This window comes from Dysidea avara, chromosome 8 (genome assembly GCF_963678975.1).
Source record: "Dysidea avara chromosome 8, odDysAvar1.4, whole genome shotgun sequence".
Classification (NCBI taxonomy): domain Eukaryota; kingdom Metazoa; phylum Porifera; class Demospongiae; order Dictyoceratida; family Dysideidae; genus Dysidea; species Dysidea avara.
This window is the reverse complement of record NC_089279.1, coordinates 23028088-23048634: the sequence shown is the minus strand read 5'-3', so window position 1 is coordinate 23048634 and position 20547 is coordinate 23028088. Positions and strand designations below refer to the sequence as shown.

Genomic DNA, 20547 nt, shown 5'->3' with positions numbered 1-20547 from the left:
CAATAGACACAATATAAAACAAATGAGAGGATATTTCTGTGCATAATTTGCTGGTTTGTTATAGTAATGCTTTGTTAGCAGCACATAGCAACATAATTACAGAATTACAAAGTAATTCATGAATTATGGAAATAAGCTAAATTACAGTGTTTACAAATCCAATTATATAGCTGAATTAATAATAGCAATATAGCATGAGTAAAATGTACATGGTTGATTAATTGCCTATTTAGTTAGAATGGGAAAGTATTAACTGCATGGCCGCCTGGTTTCTAGAAGTAGCATAACATAAACTTGTTTGTAATCACATGATTCATTACTAGTTAACCATCACATACCAAATTAAAGGAAAGAATGGCACCAGATGAGCAACTGAATGTGCAGCTCAACTGCTATATTACAGAGATACAAAGGCCCGTTCTGCTTCATTTTCAGCAATGCTCTTCCTGTTACACAGTGTAGCAAACAAAGAGCACTTCTGCAATCAATCCAGCAGAAATGGAAACTTTGGTTGAACGCATACTCTAATATTATTACTGAAACGTGAAGGACTATTTAGCTTCATTTGCAGCAATGTTCTACTCATTACGTGGCGTTGAAAATAAAGAGCAATACGAGAAGTGGCTCTACAGTCAATTCACGAAAACTAAAGCACCTTAGCTGAACTGCAATGGCGGATCCAGCACGGGGCATTTGGGGCAATTGCACCCCCCCCCCCCCCCACCTTGTGGAGGAGCCATGCCACTTGAGCCATGCTTCTGATTAAAATAGCTACTAAACTTTGTGTCAGGCCAAGATCAGTTTATTAACTCATGAAAATGTGCACATTTTACTAGCATAAATTACAAATTCACCTGAAACCAAAGCAAACCAGACAAACTAGCTGTAAAATTGTCACCCAGTACCCTTCGTGCATACTAAGCGCCTCTAAAAGTAATTATCGTATTGCTATTAAAAAGATATTCAGAGCTTTTTAAATAGCTTTTAAGACTTCACAACCATCCAAAAAGGCCAGAATGGCAAAAATCAACTGTGAGACACTACTAAGAGGTGATTATTTGCTGCTTCAAAATCCAGCAACTAACAAGAGAATCTGGGTCTCCCCAACCACCTACAACTTAGCCTGTTTGTGCCCCTCCCCTTGCCAGCTCCTGGATCCGCCCGTGATCTATATAGCAAACTTTGAACTAATCACCCATCCTATTTTGCAAGTAAGAAATGTGCTGAATATTTTACACAGGTAATGTGTCACTTTGGAGGAGGAAATATTTGAAAGATTTACTCAATGCATTTGTCACAATCACTTAGTACATCAAAAAGACATGGCTTAGAAGATTGTAGAAAGAAAGATAATGTGTTTATGTCAAATTCCAGTGGTTCATTGTTTGGAACTTTGTTTAGGGTGGCTGGATGTCTAGGCAGGTGATGCCATTGCCTAGCTGTAAAAAATAAAAATAATAATAAAAAAAGGTAACTACCTGCTGAAAATAGCTACCCTCCACCAACTATATCTCCTTTCTCCTTATTTATAACTACATACATCAAGACACACGGTAGTGTGTCGTGCGGCCCAAGAAGCAGGCGTGTAACACCCGTGAGTATATTGACAGGAAGAAAGAAAACGCAATTTTCGTACCTCCGTAGCTCTGTGCTTCCTTGATGAAACAAGACGATTTCTCCACATTCCAAACTTGAGCGAAATCGCTTCACGCGTTCCCGAGATATGCGACTTCAAAAATTGGCTCAGTTTCTTCGTTTTTTTTTCTTCTTATTTTTCTTTTTCTTGTCGCACACTTACAAAAACTGCTATAAAATGCGAACGCCAGATCCGATTTCCTTACAATTTGGCACACAGAAGGGGATATAAAGGCGCATCTCGGTACCAACTTTGGCTGGAATACGATAAACAGGCAAAGAGTTATGAGCGATTATTCACGAAAAATTACACCAATATGTTGTCATGCCTACAGGGTAAACCGCGTATGGGAAGAAGCTGAAAATCGGTGGATGAATAGGTTATCTATTGAACCTCAAACCTTTTGTGGTTTGAAAGAAATCGAGTTAAAAAAACAGGAAGATACAACGAAAAAACCAACAGTATGTAACAATTACGCAATCGAGATTAGCTAATAAAAAAAACGACTGCTTGCCACGCCTACCAGATAAACCGCTTGGGGTAATGTTTTGAAAATCGTTGTACAGATGGAGTAATCATCTTAGAAAGGCTCATCAATGGTGTAGAAGAATCAGACTTAAAGCCACGGAGTTATAACACGAAAAACAACTTGGTGCAGCAAGTACGAGATCGAGATACTCTAATAGAGCAGTCATCCTAATAGAGCAGTCGCCCTGAAGAGAATTCAAGAAATCAGCTAGAAACGAGAAACCTGTATAGAGATCAGCTACACACAAGTCACCCTGTAGAGAGATCAGCTAGAAGAAGTTACCTTGTAGGGAGTTCATGCAAATATGGAAAGAGATAGTTCAGCTAGAAGAAATCACCTTGTAGAGTTCAGCTACAAAGAAACCACCATGTAGAGAGTTCAGCTACAAACAAATCGCCTTGTGGAGAGATCAATAGAAGAAGTAACCTTGCATAGAGTTCAGCTACAAAGAAACCATCATGTAGAGAGTTCAGCTACAAACAAATCTCCCTGTAGAGAGATCAGCTAGAAGAAGTTACCTTGTAGAGAGTTCAGCTTCAAACAAATCACCCTGTAGAAAGATCAGCTAGAAGAGGTCACCTTGTAGAGAGTTCAGTTACAAAGAAACCACCATGTAGAGAGCTCAGCTACAAACTAGTGACCTTGTAGAGACATCAGCTAGAAGAATTTACCTTGTAGAGAGTTCAGCTACAAAGAAACCATTCTTTAAAGAGCTCAGCTGCAAACAAATCATCTGTACAGAATTCAGCTACAAACAAATCACCCTGTAGAAAGATCAGCTAGAAAAAGTTACCTTGTAGAGAGTTCAGTTACAAAGAAACCACCATGTAGAGAATTCAGCTACAAACTAGTGACCCTGTAAAGACATCAGCTAGAAGAAGTTACCTTGTAGAGAGTTCAACTACAAAGAAACCATTATTTAAAGAGCTCAGCTGCAAACAAATCACCTATACAGAATTCAGCTACAAACAAATCACCATTTAGAGAGATCAGCTAGAAGTTAACTTGTAGAGAGTTCAGCTACAAAGAAACCATCATTTAGAGAGTTCAGCTTCAAACAAATCACCTGTAGAGAGTTCAGCTACAAACAAATCTCCCTGTAGAGAGATCAGCTAGAAGAAGTTACCTTGTAGAGACTTCAGCTACAAACAAATCACCCTGTAAAAAGATCAGCTAGAAGAAGTCACCTTGTAGAAAGTTCAGTTACAAAGAAACCACCATGTAGAGAGTTCAGCTACAAACTAGTGACCTTGTAGAGACATCAGCTGGAAAAGTTACCTTGTAGAGAGTTCAGCTACAAAGAAACTATTCTGTAAAGAGCTCAGCTGCAAACAAATCACCTTTACAGAATTCAGCTACAAACAAATCACCCTGTAGAGAGGTCAGCTAGAAGAAATTACCTTGTAGATAGTTCAGCTACAAAGAAACCACCATGTAGAGAGTTCAGCTACAAAGAAATCGCCCTGTAGAAAATTCAGCCACAAACAAATTGCCCTGTAGAAAGATCAGTTAGAAGAAGTTACCTTTCAGAGAGTTCAGCTACAAAGAAACCATTCTGTAAAGAGCTCAGCTGCAAACAAATCACCTGTACAGAATTCAGCTACAAACAAACCACCCTGTAGAGAGATCAGCTAGAAGAAGTTACCTTGTAGATCGTTCAGCTACAAACAAATCACCCTGTAGAGAAATCAGCTAGAAGAAGTTACCTTGTAGAGAGTTCAGCTACAAAGAAACCACCATGTAGAGAGTTCAGCTGCAAAGAAATCACCCTGTATAAAATTCTGCCACAAACAAATTGCCCTGTAGAAAGATCAGTTAGAAGAAGTTAACTTGTAGAGAGTTCAGCTATATAAGAAACCATTCTGTAAAGAGCTCAGCTGCAAACAAATCGCCTGTACAGAATTCAGCTACAAACAAATCACCCTGTAGAGAGGTCAGCTAGAAGAAGTTACCTTGTAGATCGTTCAGCTACAAACAATTCACCCTGTAGAGAGAGCATCTAGAAGAAGTCACCTTGTAGAGTGTTCAGTTACAAAGAAACCACCATGGAGATTTCTGTAATCAATACATGTATTATATATATAATTTGTACATTTACTGATAAAATATTTAAAGTACATCTACTTCATCTTTTCTTCTTCCTGTGATAAAAAAAAGATAGGTTAAAAAAGTCCCAAAGCCGGCCTATATATGGCCGGCTTTGGGGTATACAAATACAAAAAGAAATGAAATCTAATCCAAAACAGCCAAGCTGTAAAAAAAGTGTGCGGCCCTCAAAAAGGCTATGGTGAAAAAAGATGTGAAATCCAAGGTGGCGGCCAAGAAAAGGCTGTGATGGTAGGTTAATGGTAAAAATTTTAATAATGACAATTCAGGTGAATTTTTTGCCAAGACCAAGCGGCACAAAAATTCACCCGAATTGTCGTTATTACAATTTTTACCATTAACCTACCATCACATCCATTTCTTGGCCGCCACCTTGGATTTCACATCTTTTTTCACCATAGCCTTTTTGAGGGCCGCACACTTTTTTTACAGCTTGGCTGTTTTGGATTAGATAGTTTGTTACACTGCTTCTCTAATAAATACTGTGACTGCTCTATTGGAGTATCTCAATCTTGACTGCTCTATTAGAGTATCTCGAATTATTCATGTTCTTGAGCTAGGCTCTCAATGACAGCTATAAATAATTTTAGGGAGCTAAGCCCCTCCATAATCTCTTTGACTGGGGTTACAGCCCCCCTTGCCCCCCTTCTCCACCACTTGTGCTCACAAATCACCCTACACACAATTTTCGAGGGAAAACGTTTCATTAAGCGGAGACATTAGCACAGAGATCTCACATTTACAAACAGATTGGAAAATTGTGACTGGAACATCAGCAAGAGAATAAGATGAAGTGATGGTAGTTGGCCACTTACCCAAAACAATCTTCCCCCTATTCCGAGTTCAGTTTTCCCATGATGGGATCACTTGCAGAGATAATATTAATATTGACAATTGTAAGGCATACTTGCAACATGAGTTTGTTATCAGGAGAGTTTCCCAAGGTGGAACAATGCCATGTATTATACACCAAAAGAGACAGTGAAATTCCTAAAGCATTGTTCAATGATGGGACGACAAGACCTCTGACAAGACAAAATATCATGAATCAAAGTTTGTTTGTGTGATGCTGTTTTGTTGGGAAAAACTGCAATCTTACTTTGTCACTGTGTGATGCTGTGTCAGTCATTTACTTTCCAGTATTTAATAGTCAGGGCATGCATTTAATTGCAATTTACATAATGACTGGATTGATTGCAGTGGCATTTCTTGTTCTGTACTTTATTTGGAACAAAGCTGAAAACTAAGTGAAATGGCAACAGCATTTTCCAACATTTGGTAGTCAGGGCATGTGTTATGTTTGGCCAGCACCATTCTTTCCTCTGATGTTGGTTTACCAGCTATTGTTACAGAAAAAGTTATAAGAAAAATAAGAAATTTTACATTAAGTAGGAATCATAGAAATAATAGCAAGGAAACAAAGGAGCTAGGTCATCTACACCTGTAGTAATTCCTTATACTTGTAGTATTTAAAAGCTGCATTGTATGATATGGCTTGACCAATTTCAACAGGTCGTAGGATCAGGTGTCCTACAGACCTTCAGGTTAATAAATAAAAGTATGAATACTGGATCACTGCATTAAAGTATCCTGCATTGAATCAACTTTCTATCACTACACACATCTTTTTTAATATTATTAATTGTGTGTTTGTGTGTGTGTGTGTGTGTTTGTGTGGTGTGGTGTGTGTGTGTGTGTGTGTGTGTTTGTGGTGTGTGTGTGTGTGTGTGTTTGTGTGTGTGTGTGTGTGTTTGTGTGGTGTGTGTGTGTTTGTGTGTGTGTGTGTGTTTGTGTGGTGTGTGTGTGTGTGTGTGTGTGTGTGTGTGTGTGTGTGTTTGTGTGTGTGTGTGTGTGTGTGTGTGTGTGTGTGTGTGTGTGTGTGTGTGTGTGTGTGTGGTGTGTGTGTACATGTATGTGTGTGTGATATAGTACTTTTTTTAGATTATACTTATATTGAAGAAACCACAGACTCTGATGCCAGTGGTGGATTATCTACAGGAGCTATTATTGGTATTACAATTGGTTGTGGTGCTTTCATTTTAATAATCATCACTCTACTGACTTTTGCCTATGTTTACATGAGGTATCGCCATAAGAGGCAACATACACACTGCCATCCTGCCACTCAGTGTCCATCCCCAAGAATAGTAATAACTGATGGTACTAGTACTACTATAGCATCAGCTCCTCCACCACCTCCAGCTCATATTCAAACTCAACCACCTGTTGTTCACTATGTTGCTCAATATCCTACAAACAGCTACACTTTTATACCATCTCAATCTAGTGATTATCCATCAAAGCCACCACCTGAATATGCTCCAGAACCACCACCTCCATATCCAGAACCACCATCTGAATATACTTCTAACTAATGATTTGTAACATGAAATTATGCATTATATAATTCTCACTTTGTATTCAGATGCATATATACGTACTACACCAGTTCAGTGGTAGGTAGATTCAGATTTCAGATATGGTGCTTGCAGCTCTATTACCCTCTATAATAATGATTGTATATTCCAAAACAAGTTATGCATGCATTCATACATTTGTATACCAGCTTATACCACTAACTCATTTTGCTCTAAAATGCTAGAAAATCACCAAAATAGAATATGGATGAGTATAGTTGTGTCCAGTTTCATTAACACTGCAGAGACAGAAACTAGGAATAAGTGCTTGTAACATATTATAAAATTGATTTGATTACAACTACCACTTAAAATTTAGTTTTGCATTATAAATTTGAATTATAATTTTTGCTGTTGCACAGCACATAATCTAAGTGATCTAAACTTTTTATGATCAGAAATTTAGTGTAATGTCTACCTCATGATTTCCAATAACTGCACCACTAATATACTTTGCTGCCTTCCTAGTATTTCTTGTCACATTGCATGCATACATAGTTATTATGTATTATAGTTTTGCTTTCAGTCATGCAGGACATTTATGTTATATTATCTGCTAGATGTAATACCCACAAAAATTCTATTAACTATCACCACGACATTTATTGCTGACATTAAAATTTAGTGTACAATAGTGCAAAGTATAAGCATTAAATTTTGTTTACTCTTTGGAAGTGCATTCTCATAATTATTATAGGGTCTCCTAATTTTGGTGGTAGTGATTAGGTTGTTGCTCACTTATGGAGGACACATTTATATTTACTGCTACATTTGTCATCTCCCTATATGCTGGGTATTTTAAGGTAAAACAATCGAAGGGACAAAATTCCACGTATATGGATGAACCAAAGCCATAAAAGTGACAATGAAATTCAAGCTTCTGTTAAAGTAATTATATTGTTGAATATTTATGATGCAATATCTCATCTTGCAGTTCTAATACACTAACAGTGCTTCTATACCTCAACTATTCTTTAATTTTGTTGTTTATAAGAATCCTAGCACTGCTTGTCTTACCTACTAAAGCACATTCTCAGTTATATTAGTATATACGTATTATGTTCTTAATACCCCCCCCCCCCCCCCTGTAAACATTGAGACTTGTTATGGCACTTACAATAGTGATTCCTCTATTCTGGACTGGTGGCCAATTTTACTCTTTAATAAGTGGTATTATAGCTTAAGTATACATCAATGTATGTATATGCGGTATGCTACTCTTTACCCTGCCAGAAAATTTCAAATATTCTATGCCATGCATTTGTCTCTCGTGGCTTTTATCACCACCGATATAATCCTACAATACATGTCTTAATGTGCTAAACAAGTAGAATGGCATGTTGCATTATTTGAAGTCAATAGGTGATTTCATTTCAAAGTTGTAATCGTGTATATTAGCCATGAAATTATTATTACAAGGTTACTTGTTCATTGCATTAATTTATGCCCCAAATGTAAACAGATTCCAAGAATTTTATCACTACTAAATGGTCATAACTTTGGGGTAGACTGAGCTATTCACTTCAAACACAAGTCAAGTTGTTTCTTAGGTCAATACCTTTAATTTGAAACCATGTTTTAACAGTGTATAATAATGCCTCGGAGAAATAAAGCAGAACTGGTGAATTTTCAATGTTAAAATGGCTGTAAAGATCACAAAGGTAAAATCTGCGGTGGCACTATATGTCACAATTAAGGAGTGTGGACAATTTCATAATTGTGCCACTAAGTGCACGAAATTCCCATCATTTATTTGCACTATGCCGTTCTACTAATACATGTAGGGTAACAACAATCAGGCAAGAAATAGGGGTTTAACTCCAAATTGGAAGGTGCTTATTTTTACTGTTTCTGGCTATTTTCACACAGACTGACCTTTAAGATAAAGCAAACAAGTGCTAAGTCATTGTAGCATTCAATATCAGCATAATGTTAATGCACGCAAATATCCAAAAGGTGGTCACGTGACCAAAATTCCATATAACTGCATTGAACAGCCTTTTTTTTCCTACAGTGAACCTCATACTCAACAAATAAATACATGCAGGCGTACATTCACTATTGTTAACTTTGTACATCTTTAAGTGTAGTTCTCCACTCGTCCCTCTCTCCACATAATAATAAATCTGCTTCCAAAGTAATACAGTTGTAACCTGCCAGCCATGTTGATGTATGATGTATGAAACAATCTAAGGTTCTAAAATTACAAGGATTATTCCAAAATCTTAAATGATTTAGGACTATAATCATGGAGTCTCTGCAATCTTCTTGTGGTAGTGGTGACAAATTTAGGACAAAAGGTCCGATTACCTCTAGCTAACAGTCAACAAACAAGGCCCACATTTCTAATTGTTGTATGTTTAGGTTGCTAATCTGAGGCACAAATTACCTCAATGGAAACCTCTACATCTTGTAATACTAAAGCATGCTTGCATAAGCACATCCAGTATATGCTCAGATTTGCCCAAATACATACAACGCAATTACAATAATGACTGTGTAGTCCAATCCATAATTGTTACCTCAAGGTCAGTCTGTGTGAAAATCATAGACAATGAAAAGAGGTATCACTGTGAAAAAGGTGGGATATAATATGGTATTTCCAGTAGCTTAAGGAATACAAATAAGCCTTAGTATAAATCCTGTATTATACTCATCTTATACTTTATTATAATCCATACTACTTTAGTATATATAATCCATACTATACATTGCATAGCTATATTATGGTTTCAGTTTATTTACCACCTTACCTGAAATATATAGCTTATATCTAATATACCCACACTATACCATCACATAATTCAGTATGTTTAACACATTAACTAAAGCCTTACATGAGATTGTTAATATACCACAGGTTATACCAAGCTTTTTTTTTTAATGATCAAGACACGATAGTGTGTCGTGCGGCCCAAGAAGCCGGCGCGCCACACCGTGAGTAACAGGAGGAAAGAAAACGCAATTTTCACACATATGTAGCACTGATTCCTTATCCGATTGGAACCAAATTTGCTAGAGACGTGCCGCCCAGTTAGGGGAGTCTACCTACCAAATTTGAAGAAAATTGCTCCAGCCATTTCCGAGATACGAGCGAACAAAATTTCGTTTTAATTTCTTCGTTTTTTCTTCATCTTCATTTCGCACACTTCGCAAAATTCGCCATAAAACACGAATGCGTGCACAGATTGGGCTGAAATGTGGCACACTTTAAGGGCGCATTAAGGCGGATCTCCGTACCAACTTTGGTAGGAATCCGATGAACATTCACGGAGTTATGACCGATTATTTGTGTAAAATAAGGTCGAAGGTCTGTCACGCCTACAGGGTAAACCCCTTAGAGGAATCAGTTGAAAATTGATATGTAGATGAAGCAACCATCGTAAGAGTGCCTTTTTGTGGTTTGAAAGGAATCGGGATAAAGACCATGGAGATATGACACAAAACCCAACCTGTGTCAAAATTACGCGATCGATTTTTATGAATAAAAAAACTATTAGTTTTCGTGTCTACCAGGAAAACCGCTTAAAGCAACGAGCTGAAAATCAGTATGTAGCTGGAATAATCATCATAGAAAGTTCTTGCAGTAGTACAGAAGAATCGCATTACAAACCACTGGGTTATGATTCGAAAGGCAACTACGTGCAGAAAATGCGAGATCGAGATACTCTAATAGAACAGTCACCCTAATAATGCATTCAGCTGCATTTATAATTTACTCAGTTATATTACATTGCAAGTAATTCTGTAGGGAATTCAGCTACAAACAAGTCACCCTGTAGTCAGATCAGCTAGAAGAAGGTACCTAATAGAGAGTTCAGCTACAAAGAAGCCATCATGTAGAGAGTTCAGCTCAAATAAATCACCCTGTAGAGAATTCAGCTATAAACAAATTGCCCTGTAGAGAGATCAGCTAGAAGAAGTTACCTTGTAGAGAGTTCAGTTACAAAGAAACAATCATGCAAAGAGTTTAGCTGCAAACAAATCACCCAGTAGAAAGTTCCGCTATGAACAGATCACACTGTAGAGAGTTCAGTTAGAAACAAGTCATCTTGTAGATAGATCAGCTAGAAGAAGTCACTTTGTAGAGAGTTCAGTTACAAAGAAACCACCATGTAAGAGAGTTCAGCTGCAAACAAATCACCTGTAGAGAGTTCAGCCAGGAACAAGTCACCCTGTACAGAGATCAGCTAGAAACAAGTCATCCTGTAGAGAGTTCAGCTAGAAGAAGTTACATTGTAGAGAGTTCAGTTACAAAGAAACTACCATGTAGAGAGTTCAGCTGAAAACAAATCGCCCTGTAGAGAATTCAGCTACAAACAAATCACCCTGTAGAAAGATCAGCTAGAAGAAGTTACCTTGTAGAGAGTTCAGCTACAAGCAAATCACCCTGTAGAGAGTTCAGTTAGAAACAAGTCACCCTGTAGAGAGATCAGCTAGAAACAAGTCACCCGTAGAAAGTTCAGCTAGAAGAAGTTACATTGTAGAAAGTTCAGCTACTAAGAAACTACCATGTAGAGAGTTCAGCAGCAAACAAATTGCCCTGTAGAGAATTCAGCTACAGACAAATCACCTTGTAGAAAGATCAGCTAGAAGAAGTTACCTTGTAGAGACAAAGAAACCATTCTGTAAAGAGCTCAGCTGCAAACAAATCACCTGTACAGAATTCAGCTACAAACAAACCACCATGTAGAGAGTTCAGCTAGAAGAAGTTACCTTGTGTAGAGAGTTCAGCTACAAAGAAACCATTCTGTAAAGGACTCAGCTGCAAACAAATCACCTGTACAGAATTCAGCTACAAACAAATCATCCTGTAGAGAGATCAGCTAGAAGAAATTACCTTGTAGAGAGTTCAGCTACAAAGAAACCACCATGTAGAGAGTTCAGCTGCAAAGCAATCACCTTCAGCCACAAACAAATTGCCCTGTAGAAAGATCAGTTAGAAGAAGTTACCTTGTAGAGAGTTCAGCTACAAAGAAACCATTCTGTAAAGAGCTCAGCTGCAAACAAATCACCTGTACAGAATTCAGCTACAAACAAATGACCCTGTAGAAAGATCAACTAGAAGAAGTTACCTTGTAGATAGTTCAATTACAAAGAAATCACCCTGTAGAGAGATCAAGAAGAAGAAGTTACCTTATAGATCGTTCAGCTACAAACAATTCACCCTGTAGAGAGAGCAGCTAGAAGATGTCACCTTGTAGAGTGTTCAGTTACAAAGAAACCACCATGGAGAGTTCTGTAATAAATATTATATGCATTATATATATAATTTGTACATTTACTGATAAAATCAGAATTATTTAAAGTACATCTGCTTCATCTTTTCTTCTTCCTGTGGTAAAGAAAAAAAGATAGGTTTAAAAATCCCCAAAGCCGGCCATAGGCCGGCTTTGGGGTATGCAAATATAAAAAGAAGTGAAATCTAATCCAACACAGCCAAGCTGTAAAAAAAGGGTGCGGCCCTCAAAAAAGCTATGGTGAAAAAAGATGTGAAATCCAAGGTGGCGGCCAAGAAATGGCTGTGATGGTAGGTTAATGGTAAAAATTTTAATAACGACAATTCAGGTGAATTTTTGTGCCGCTTGGTCTTGGCATAAAATTCACCTGAATTGTCATTATTAAAATTTTTACCATTAACCTACCATCACAGGCCGCGACCTTGGATTTCACATCTTTTTTCACCATAGCCTTTTTGAGGGCCGCACCCTTTTTTTACAGCTTAGCTGTTTTGGATTAGATAATAATAAACACAAGCTTTAATAATATACCAAGCTTTTTTGTATTCAATAAGCCAATGGAAATACCATCTTATATCCCTCATTTTTCAAAGTGTATCTTCCTATTTCACAGTGAAAACCCTAGCCTATTATGGGAACTTTAGTCACGTGATCGCTTTTGCACTTTTAACACGTGAAAATTATGTTGATACAGTCTTACAAACCATAGATTATATATTCCATGTACAAACAATCCAATACTAAATTAGCCAGTTAGTCTGTGTGAAAACAACGAAAAGTGGTACCTACCTGTTTTGAGTTGGAAGCCCTAAGGTTGAACAATGCTACCCGCACGCATGCGTATAATAATGCGGCTCAATCGCTTCAACAGATTAGCGCCGTCCGCGAACTTCCGGTAATACATGCAGGGTCTATAGTTCACAGTGTGGAGGACAGTAACCCTCGAACTATACAATTTTATACTTTGCATTAAAATTGAGAGAGGATAGATTATATACGAGCATGAAGTTTTTGACGAATATTCTCACCTTTTATTCTGCCATCATTTGTGCAGGACTGGCAGGTAGGCTGTGCCAATGTGTGCTCTGTGTAGACTGTAGTGAGTAGTCTGTCTTATACATTGTAGTCGCATTTGCTAGGCCAATCATGATAGTAAATTTGGTCCCCTATACCAACTGTGACAAAGCTGCTTTAGTAAAGGTACAGCGTAAAGCAGCCCGCGAGTTTTGTATGTAGCGGTTACTTGAACGATTTTTCAAGTTTAGACCAATCATGATAGTAAATTTGGTCCCCTATACCAACTGTGACAAAGCTGCTTTGGTAAAGGTACAGCGTAAAGCAGCCCGCGAGTTTTGTGTGTATCGGCTACTTGAACGATTTTTCAAGTTATTTGCTAGGCCAATCATGATAGTAAATTTGGTCCCCTATACCAACTGTGACAAAGCTGCTTTGGTAAAGGTACAGCGTAAAGCAGCCCGCGAGTTTTGCGTGTAGCGGCTACTTGAACGATTTTTCAAGTTATTCAAGTGTGTCATCAATGCTTTCTGAACTATTGTGAGATTCATTGGAAGTCAGACGGAATCAATCAAGACTTATTATGTTTTACATGAGATAGCTAGTTGAGGTTGACTTTAATCACTTACCTGCATTGCCCATCGGATACCGCAAAAACTCGGGTGTGGTCACCAGCAAAAGTTTTTTTTGTTCGTTTGTTCATATATAAAGAAAATAAGATTAGAGCATACAAATAAACAGTTAAACAATTAAATCAAAAACTGAGTCTCTGATTGCACCAAGGCCACAGGAGCACTTTTGATGTATTGACCTTGCTCCTCTAATGCACTGGATTGCTGAACGCAGCAAACAAAATGACAATCTACATCTAATCCATCCTAATACTGTGGCATATTAAGGGTCATTCCATTTGTCAGACAATAAACTCGCCAATCGCTTGTAAAATACACTGGCTTCATGGCCCATTCCCCTGGAAGCAGAGAACACTAGAGGGGTAAAAGAACTGTGTTCCGCTTCACGGATTCGCAACTCATAAGCCCTCTTCTTTGTTATTTTGTATTTCCTGTAGCATGACTGAAGGGTGGTTCCACTGTTTGCAAGTGGGTTAAAAACTCTGACGTCCGTATAACATTTTTCATAATGACCACCCCAAAATCCATTCATGGCAATGTCCAAGTGTGCACCATCCTGAGTGTTGGCAGTCTTCTGTTGAAACCTTTCATCACTTAGAGGCTGCAGATGACTAGCAAAAGTTTAGACAACTCATTTTTGCCAGCCACCATACACGAATGGAACTCTTTGCCAAGAGATGTAGCTAGTTGATTCTTCTAGTTTAGATGAGTTTATGAGCAAATTGTACATGCACACATAGCTGGCTACACTCGTGACTCATGTTTGAATTTTGCTACGCTCAATATACATACATAGCTATTACTTGTAGCAAGTTATACATAGTTACTTATGTCCCATTCGGATAAGGACAACATTTGTTAATACCTTGGTTTCCTGTCACCCGCCCCTCATCCAGTTTTGTCACCCGCATTGATAATTATTATTGCAATTTGGATTTATAAATAATTGTAGAAATATGGAAATTATTTGCAATTTGTATGCCTTCAGCATTTGTTTATGAAGTTAGCATATCTCAGCACACAAATATGATTGTTTTATTGGAGCTTCACAAGCAAAGCCAATCATTTCACAGGTTGTTTGACCCTACAGATGGTTCATTTCTCTCGTGACTGAGACAGCCAGCTGGCTATCTGAATCATGCTTGTTTTTGCGGTTTATTGATGATTTCAAAATAATAAAATTGTTATTAGTGATAGCTAGTAACCACCTGCCCACACTAGTTGAATGTTCTTTTGGGGACAGGAAACAAAGAATTAAAAAATGTTGGCCTAATATTGGTGTGTTATAACAGCACACTAAAATGACCCTAGTTTCATCACATGTACTACTAATTTAGCATGTAGGTATCATAGGTGTGTTATTTTGACACAGTATGGTGTGCTAAAAATTAAAGTGTGCTAAAGCAACACACCAGCTTTCTAAAACAGCACGTTGATGTGTTAATTTGACATGCTAGTATGCTGTTTCATAGTGTGCTACTTTAGCACACTTGTAAGTTGAACAGTGTGCTGTTTTAACATGTGATATTTTAAGTCTGCTATTTCAACACATTTTGTGCACAATGAACACATGTTGTGCACATTTGTGTGCTATATGACCATGTAGTGGGCTGAAACTGGTGATGTGTTATAATAGCACACTTGTTTATAGGGACTCTCTTCAGTGGCCCTGCCGGATCAGTTGTGCATCAATGTTGGCTAATGCGGTGGTCGGAGTCGTGGGACCGTCATGCAAGATAGGGTGGCGTCAGAGCAGTGAGGCCAGAGGCTGAGCTTCACCACTTTTAAGGAAGTGGCTACTGAACCGAAAATTTTACTTTACTGACTTTCGGTTCAGTATCCAGCACTGCCGCGGCCTCATATAATTAATGTATCAGCGGCCCAAAACCAGAAGTAGTATAAACAGCTAGCCATGCAACACTAATAAAATTAGTAGCGACTTTCACTAATAATTCTGCCACTACTCACTACTTTTAAGTAGTGACTGTCTTCACTACTCTTTACAGTGACCATAACATGCATAGTAGTGCACTATACATAAAAATAGTGAGTATCATGGTAGACATTAGTAATGATCTTTACTAGTTTGTTTTTACTGTAAAATATTAGCTGAGCTGAATCGTTTGAATATTTTGCATTGCTACTCAACTATTGATATCAAAAATGTCTACAGAGCAGCCAAAATGCTTCTGATTAGCTGCTAAATTTAAAAAAACCTTTATTGAGCAAAATTTTCTACTGACTGACTATCTGGCTAACTGCGTGCCTGATGTCTTCAGACAATTTTTACCGCTAAGGCTATGAGCCTTATGTTTCACTGTTTGATTCGCTTTAGCCTGACTGGTACCTTTTGGCATACTGTAGTAAGTACAATGCAGGCATGCTTCATGGACTTAGCTTCCTGTGTCTAATGAGAATAGCGTAATGGGAATAAATTATAATCATCTGAGTTTTAATTCTTTGCGACTGGATTGATTGCAGATGTTCTTCTCATAGCCCCTCCCCCCCAAAAAATGAGGTGCACTGCCTAAAATGCTGCCTTTAAAAATCATCCAAGAAACATCTTACATGATGTAAATCACCTTATTAAATAATATTAGTCCATCTAACACTTTAGCTTTTTAGTGATAATTGATAGTTGGGGCATGCATTCAGATGCAAAATTAATTTAATGGCATGTCTGGCCTTGTTCTACCTTTTGATGCAGTATGCAGCAAGGTTTCTTAGTCATAAGTATGTTGCACAAATAAACAAAAAGTATAGAAGGAGAATTTAGGAATTTTACAGTTTGATTATTATATCCATAAAAGTAGTGAAAAAAGAGAGACCGCCTACACCTGCAGATAACTAGTGGACATTTAATCCCTAATTCAGTCATGGGTATAGACTGAATATCTATCTGCATGTGTAGGTGACCTTCTTGTTTCACTACCTTTTATGGCTATGATCCCTAATCAGACAGAAACTTCTTAATTTTTCCTTGTAGCTACTTGTATGTATTGTGTCTATTTCCATGTCATGCAAATCTTCACAAAATTTCTAATTTTTTTGTATTAGCTAGTGGATTTATTTTTAGTGCTCATTAGCTCAAAGTTTTCAGCCATAATGAATAGCTAATAACTGCCCACCTACATCATTTTAGAAAACAGGAATCAAGAAATTAACTTAGTTTGGTTTTATTAGGTTGGAATTGATTAATTAACATGCATTATAGTGCTTTAATTACGGAAAAGGTACTTATCCATTATTGTCCATACATTTTACAGAAAACTATGGGATGATCAAAAACCAGTACTTGCCTGAGTCAAATATGCTCAACATTTGTCCAATAATACCTTCAACTATTATGTTTTACAATGATCTTGCAATGTTTTAATCAGTGAATACTCTATTAGAGTATTTCACTACAAAGTGACAGAGAGTATTGATATACAATGATTTTTTGAGTGCTCTACTGCAGTTTTCACTGACTGCTCTATTAGGGAGTATCGACATAATCATTCTCATGGAATTAAGCTCCATAGTTTGAAATATCCACCTAATATGCCAGCATTGTGTCTGCATAGCACTCCAGCATACTATGCTGGAATACTTGACACAGCTCTATATATTTAGTCACAATATAATTGTTACATACATAAGCCATGACTTTAGTCTGCAAAGTTAAATTTAATCTGCAAAGTTAAATTAGTGGAAGCCAAAGCTAAACTTTGGAAAGACTGCAAGACAAGTTTTTGGCTTTTCAAAGAGATGGTCACAACTATAATAGGATATAGTAGTCTTGTAGTAGTTATAATTAATTGCAAGTTTAATTAGGTCTTTCAATGATGTGTTATGCATGATAGAGTTGAGTGTACCCATAGATAAGTAGCTTATGCTGCAGCATCCTCAAGTATATTGAAGATATAAGCTAACAACTTAATAGAGGAAGCTAGTGAAGAGTTCCCAAGGTGTAGCTGAGGTTTCAATTATGCCATTGAAAATGCCATTTTGAAGTGGTTTATCCATACATTGAATCATGTATCAGAAAACTGTTATGATGCAACTAACCAATGCAATGCATCCAGCACTATAATCATAGTGAATACATACTTCCTCTCTGACAGTGCGCTTGTGTTTTTAAAGTCTCGAAGTCTTCTGCATACACTACAAGTCTTTCAAAGTAGTGATGGGTATGCAAAATTAAAATCACTACATTTTCAGTGTAATATAGTGTATCGGCACAACCCAAACAACTTTCATCTTCATGGAAGCTTAGGTGATGGAGCAATCACAAGTTAAATGACATATGTTTTTATGTGTCTGGGTTATATTGAGGACTTTGAATGAGAACATTTTATCAGATATTAAAATGCCTATTATCTATAAACTAGGAATTAGCCTATCTATACTGGCTTCAAAGTGGGTGCTGCTTATGCTTTTCTTAGATATATGATTCAGTATATTTCGTGACTCAGAACTAAAATTATGGGTGTAGTATGTATGATGTGTCTGTGTTTTTTTCTGTGACAATTCTTATATTATTTATTATTAATAATAGCACAGTGTTTTTCTTGAAAATATGCCAATTTAAATACACAATAAAATAATATTGAACTGTAGGTTAATACGTGACTGTTAAATTTCAAATTAGTAATCAGTACAAAGAAGTTTAGATGTATTGCACAAACTTGTCTCACTGCATTACTTTTAGTATTTGATACTTTGATGAATGCTTTTGTCATGATATTAAGGTACTCTGATTAGGCTTGCACCAATTATGTCGGCATAATTTCGTGCATAATAGGTTAGCAAAAGCATCAAGCATTATGCCAGTATAATTGGACAATTTTCAAGATTTTTAATTAAGTGCACAATGTGCGCGCCAAAATACGGAAAAACATGAACACACTACACCCTAATACTGCATTTCATATCAAGAAATTATTGTTTCTTGGCTGATTGTTTACACTTCACAGAAAAAAGATTGAGATACTCTAATAGAGCAGTCACTTACTCAAATACAGCAGTCAGGAAAGGCTTATATACTGTATTAAAATAGCCAACTCTAGAGCATAATCTTGATTTTGAAAGCATAATTTTGAGCATAATAGGCTGAATATTTGAGCACTGCTCAAAAGCATAATAGGATATTTTCAAAGCATAATCGGCTCAAGCCTAACTCTGATTAAGCATTCATGCCCTTCAAGACCAGTGATGATGCAATTTGTATACTATGTAGCATATAGTAATAGCTACATTGCAGTGTAGTGTAGTGTAGTGCAGCTACATTGCAGTGTATCTAGCAATGTGATGTTAGTATAGTGTATGCATGTATAGTTTCATTGCTGTACCAGAGCATTAATTTAATTCATAGTTAAAGCAAATTGCACTGAGGGTGATATTCGTCTGGTTGATGGTACTAATGATTATCAAGGTCGTGTAGAAGTGTGTCACAATAATGTATGGGGAACTGTGTGTGATGATAGCTGGAGCCAATATGACGGAGTAGTTGCTTGTCGTCAATTGGGACTTAGGTTTGTTTCAGTCACCAGAAGTGCCAGTTTTGGACAAGGAACAGGATGGATATGGTTGGATGATTTATATTGTACACCATCAGATACTCGACTAGTTGATTGTACTCATAATGGATTTGGCATACATGACTGTGGACATGGTGAAGATGCAGGAGTGGTTTGTGATGGTATGTATGTAACTTAATGTACTTTATACTACTTTTGCATTTTACAATATGTCAGCAATGTTCTGAAAATCTTGCTCATGTTCAACGATATCAAACAATTAAGTTACCATTTTCTTAAATTGGGTATGCTGTTCTTCATACAGTAATTTAGCCCAAAATAAGCTCCCCAGATACGAGCCTTCCCACGTGTAGTTGTAAGGTTTTCATATGCAAAATTGAATGTTCTATGTATGTAAATCAAAACAATCTAGCTAACTATTGCACTATAAAAAGATTGTGACTTTAAAGTATACATAATATGGTGGTATAGCCAAGAAATGTATGTGTAATAGTTGTAACATGGGCATGAGGGCTTTGCCTGATATGTTTTCCCTCTGCCCTCGGGCATACATATCAGCAATCAGGTAAAGCCCAAATGCCCATGTTACAGCTAATATATTATACAGGCTGATAGCCTGTACAGGGCGATCAATCACCCAAGCCAATACGAATGTAGCCACTGGATGTATTATATATGCATACCTAAAATTTCCGATTATGGGTTAGCAGCTAGTACGTTCTGAGGTTAAGCATGCTTCTTTTACACCTATTGTCATGTCAGCAACAGGGGGGTTGGTTCACGAAGCCAAAGTTTTCTACAAAAAAAAGAAAAAGTTTTCTGCAAGCATCTGGCTTCCCTCCTATCGGCTAAGTGGGGTGATGAATACTCTGTAGTCCTGAGTTGGCTTCAGTGTTGTCTTGGTTTTTCTCTGCTCTGGTCGGCTATTTAATGCATTCGAGGTGCACGTTCATCCATTGGTGCTTACACTAGGGCTCCACCACCAATGGATTTAGTGCAAGTGGAGTCCCACTTGTCAGAGTAGCATGCTGGCTGCATTACTCTGTTTTTCTATTGTCTTTTACAGTTTTCCAGCACGTGCCTTTCTTTGTGCTGGGGATGGTAGGCAAGGGTAGTCCATCAAGCACGGGCTAAAATAATAATAAATAAATAAATTTTAAAAAAAGCTAGTACGTTCTGGTTACGTTCGGTTATGATAAACGGATATATCCTAGAAAAACCACGGAGAATTTCCATTACGCGAGTTTGATGCTTTAATCAGTTCTATTGAATCGTTTATGGGAATATGTTCACTAAAGTCCTAGACATGTAAGCTTGCTTGTAGAGTGGTTACTCCGTGCAGAGTGGTAGCTTCGTGATGGGGGTGTGTCCGTATTCGAAAACGTGAGGAAACGACTGATCGAATGAATAAGCTATAGAACTAGTTTTCACGTTAGCTCAACGTTTTTCAA

General features: G+C 37.4%; 2 protein-coding genes across 2 annotated transcripts in view; both read left to right on the top strand.

Annotated features, from left to right (window-relative positions):
* The window catches only part of LOC136263143 (deleted in malignant brain tumors 1 protein-like), a 71172-nt gene extending 63890 nt beyond the window's left edge, over positions 1-7282 (top strand). Inside the window, exon 10 of the mRNA XM_066057640.1 lies at positions 6213-7282. Within this exon, the coding sequence (XP_065913712.1) occupies positions 6213-6646 (434 nt within the window). The 3' untranslated portion in view covers positions 6647-7282. The remainder of the gene's footprint in view (positions 1-6212) is intronic.
* Positions 7283-12923: 5641 nt separating this feature from the next.
* The window catches only part of LOC136264860 (deleted in malignant brain tumors 1 protein-like), a 34256-nt gene continuing 26632 nt past the window's right edge, over positions 12924-20547 (top strand). Inside the window, exons 1-2 of the mRNA XM_066059620.1 lie at positions 12924-12991; positions 18931-19257. Coding sequence (XP_065915692.1) covers positions 12931-12991; positions 18931-19257 — 388 coding nt within the window. The 5' untranslated portion in view covers positions 12924-12930. The remainder of the gene's footprint in view (positions 12992-18930; positions 19258-20547) is intronic.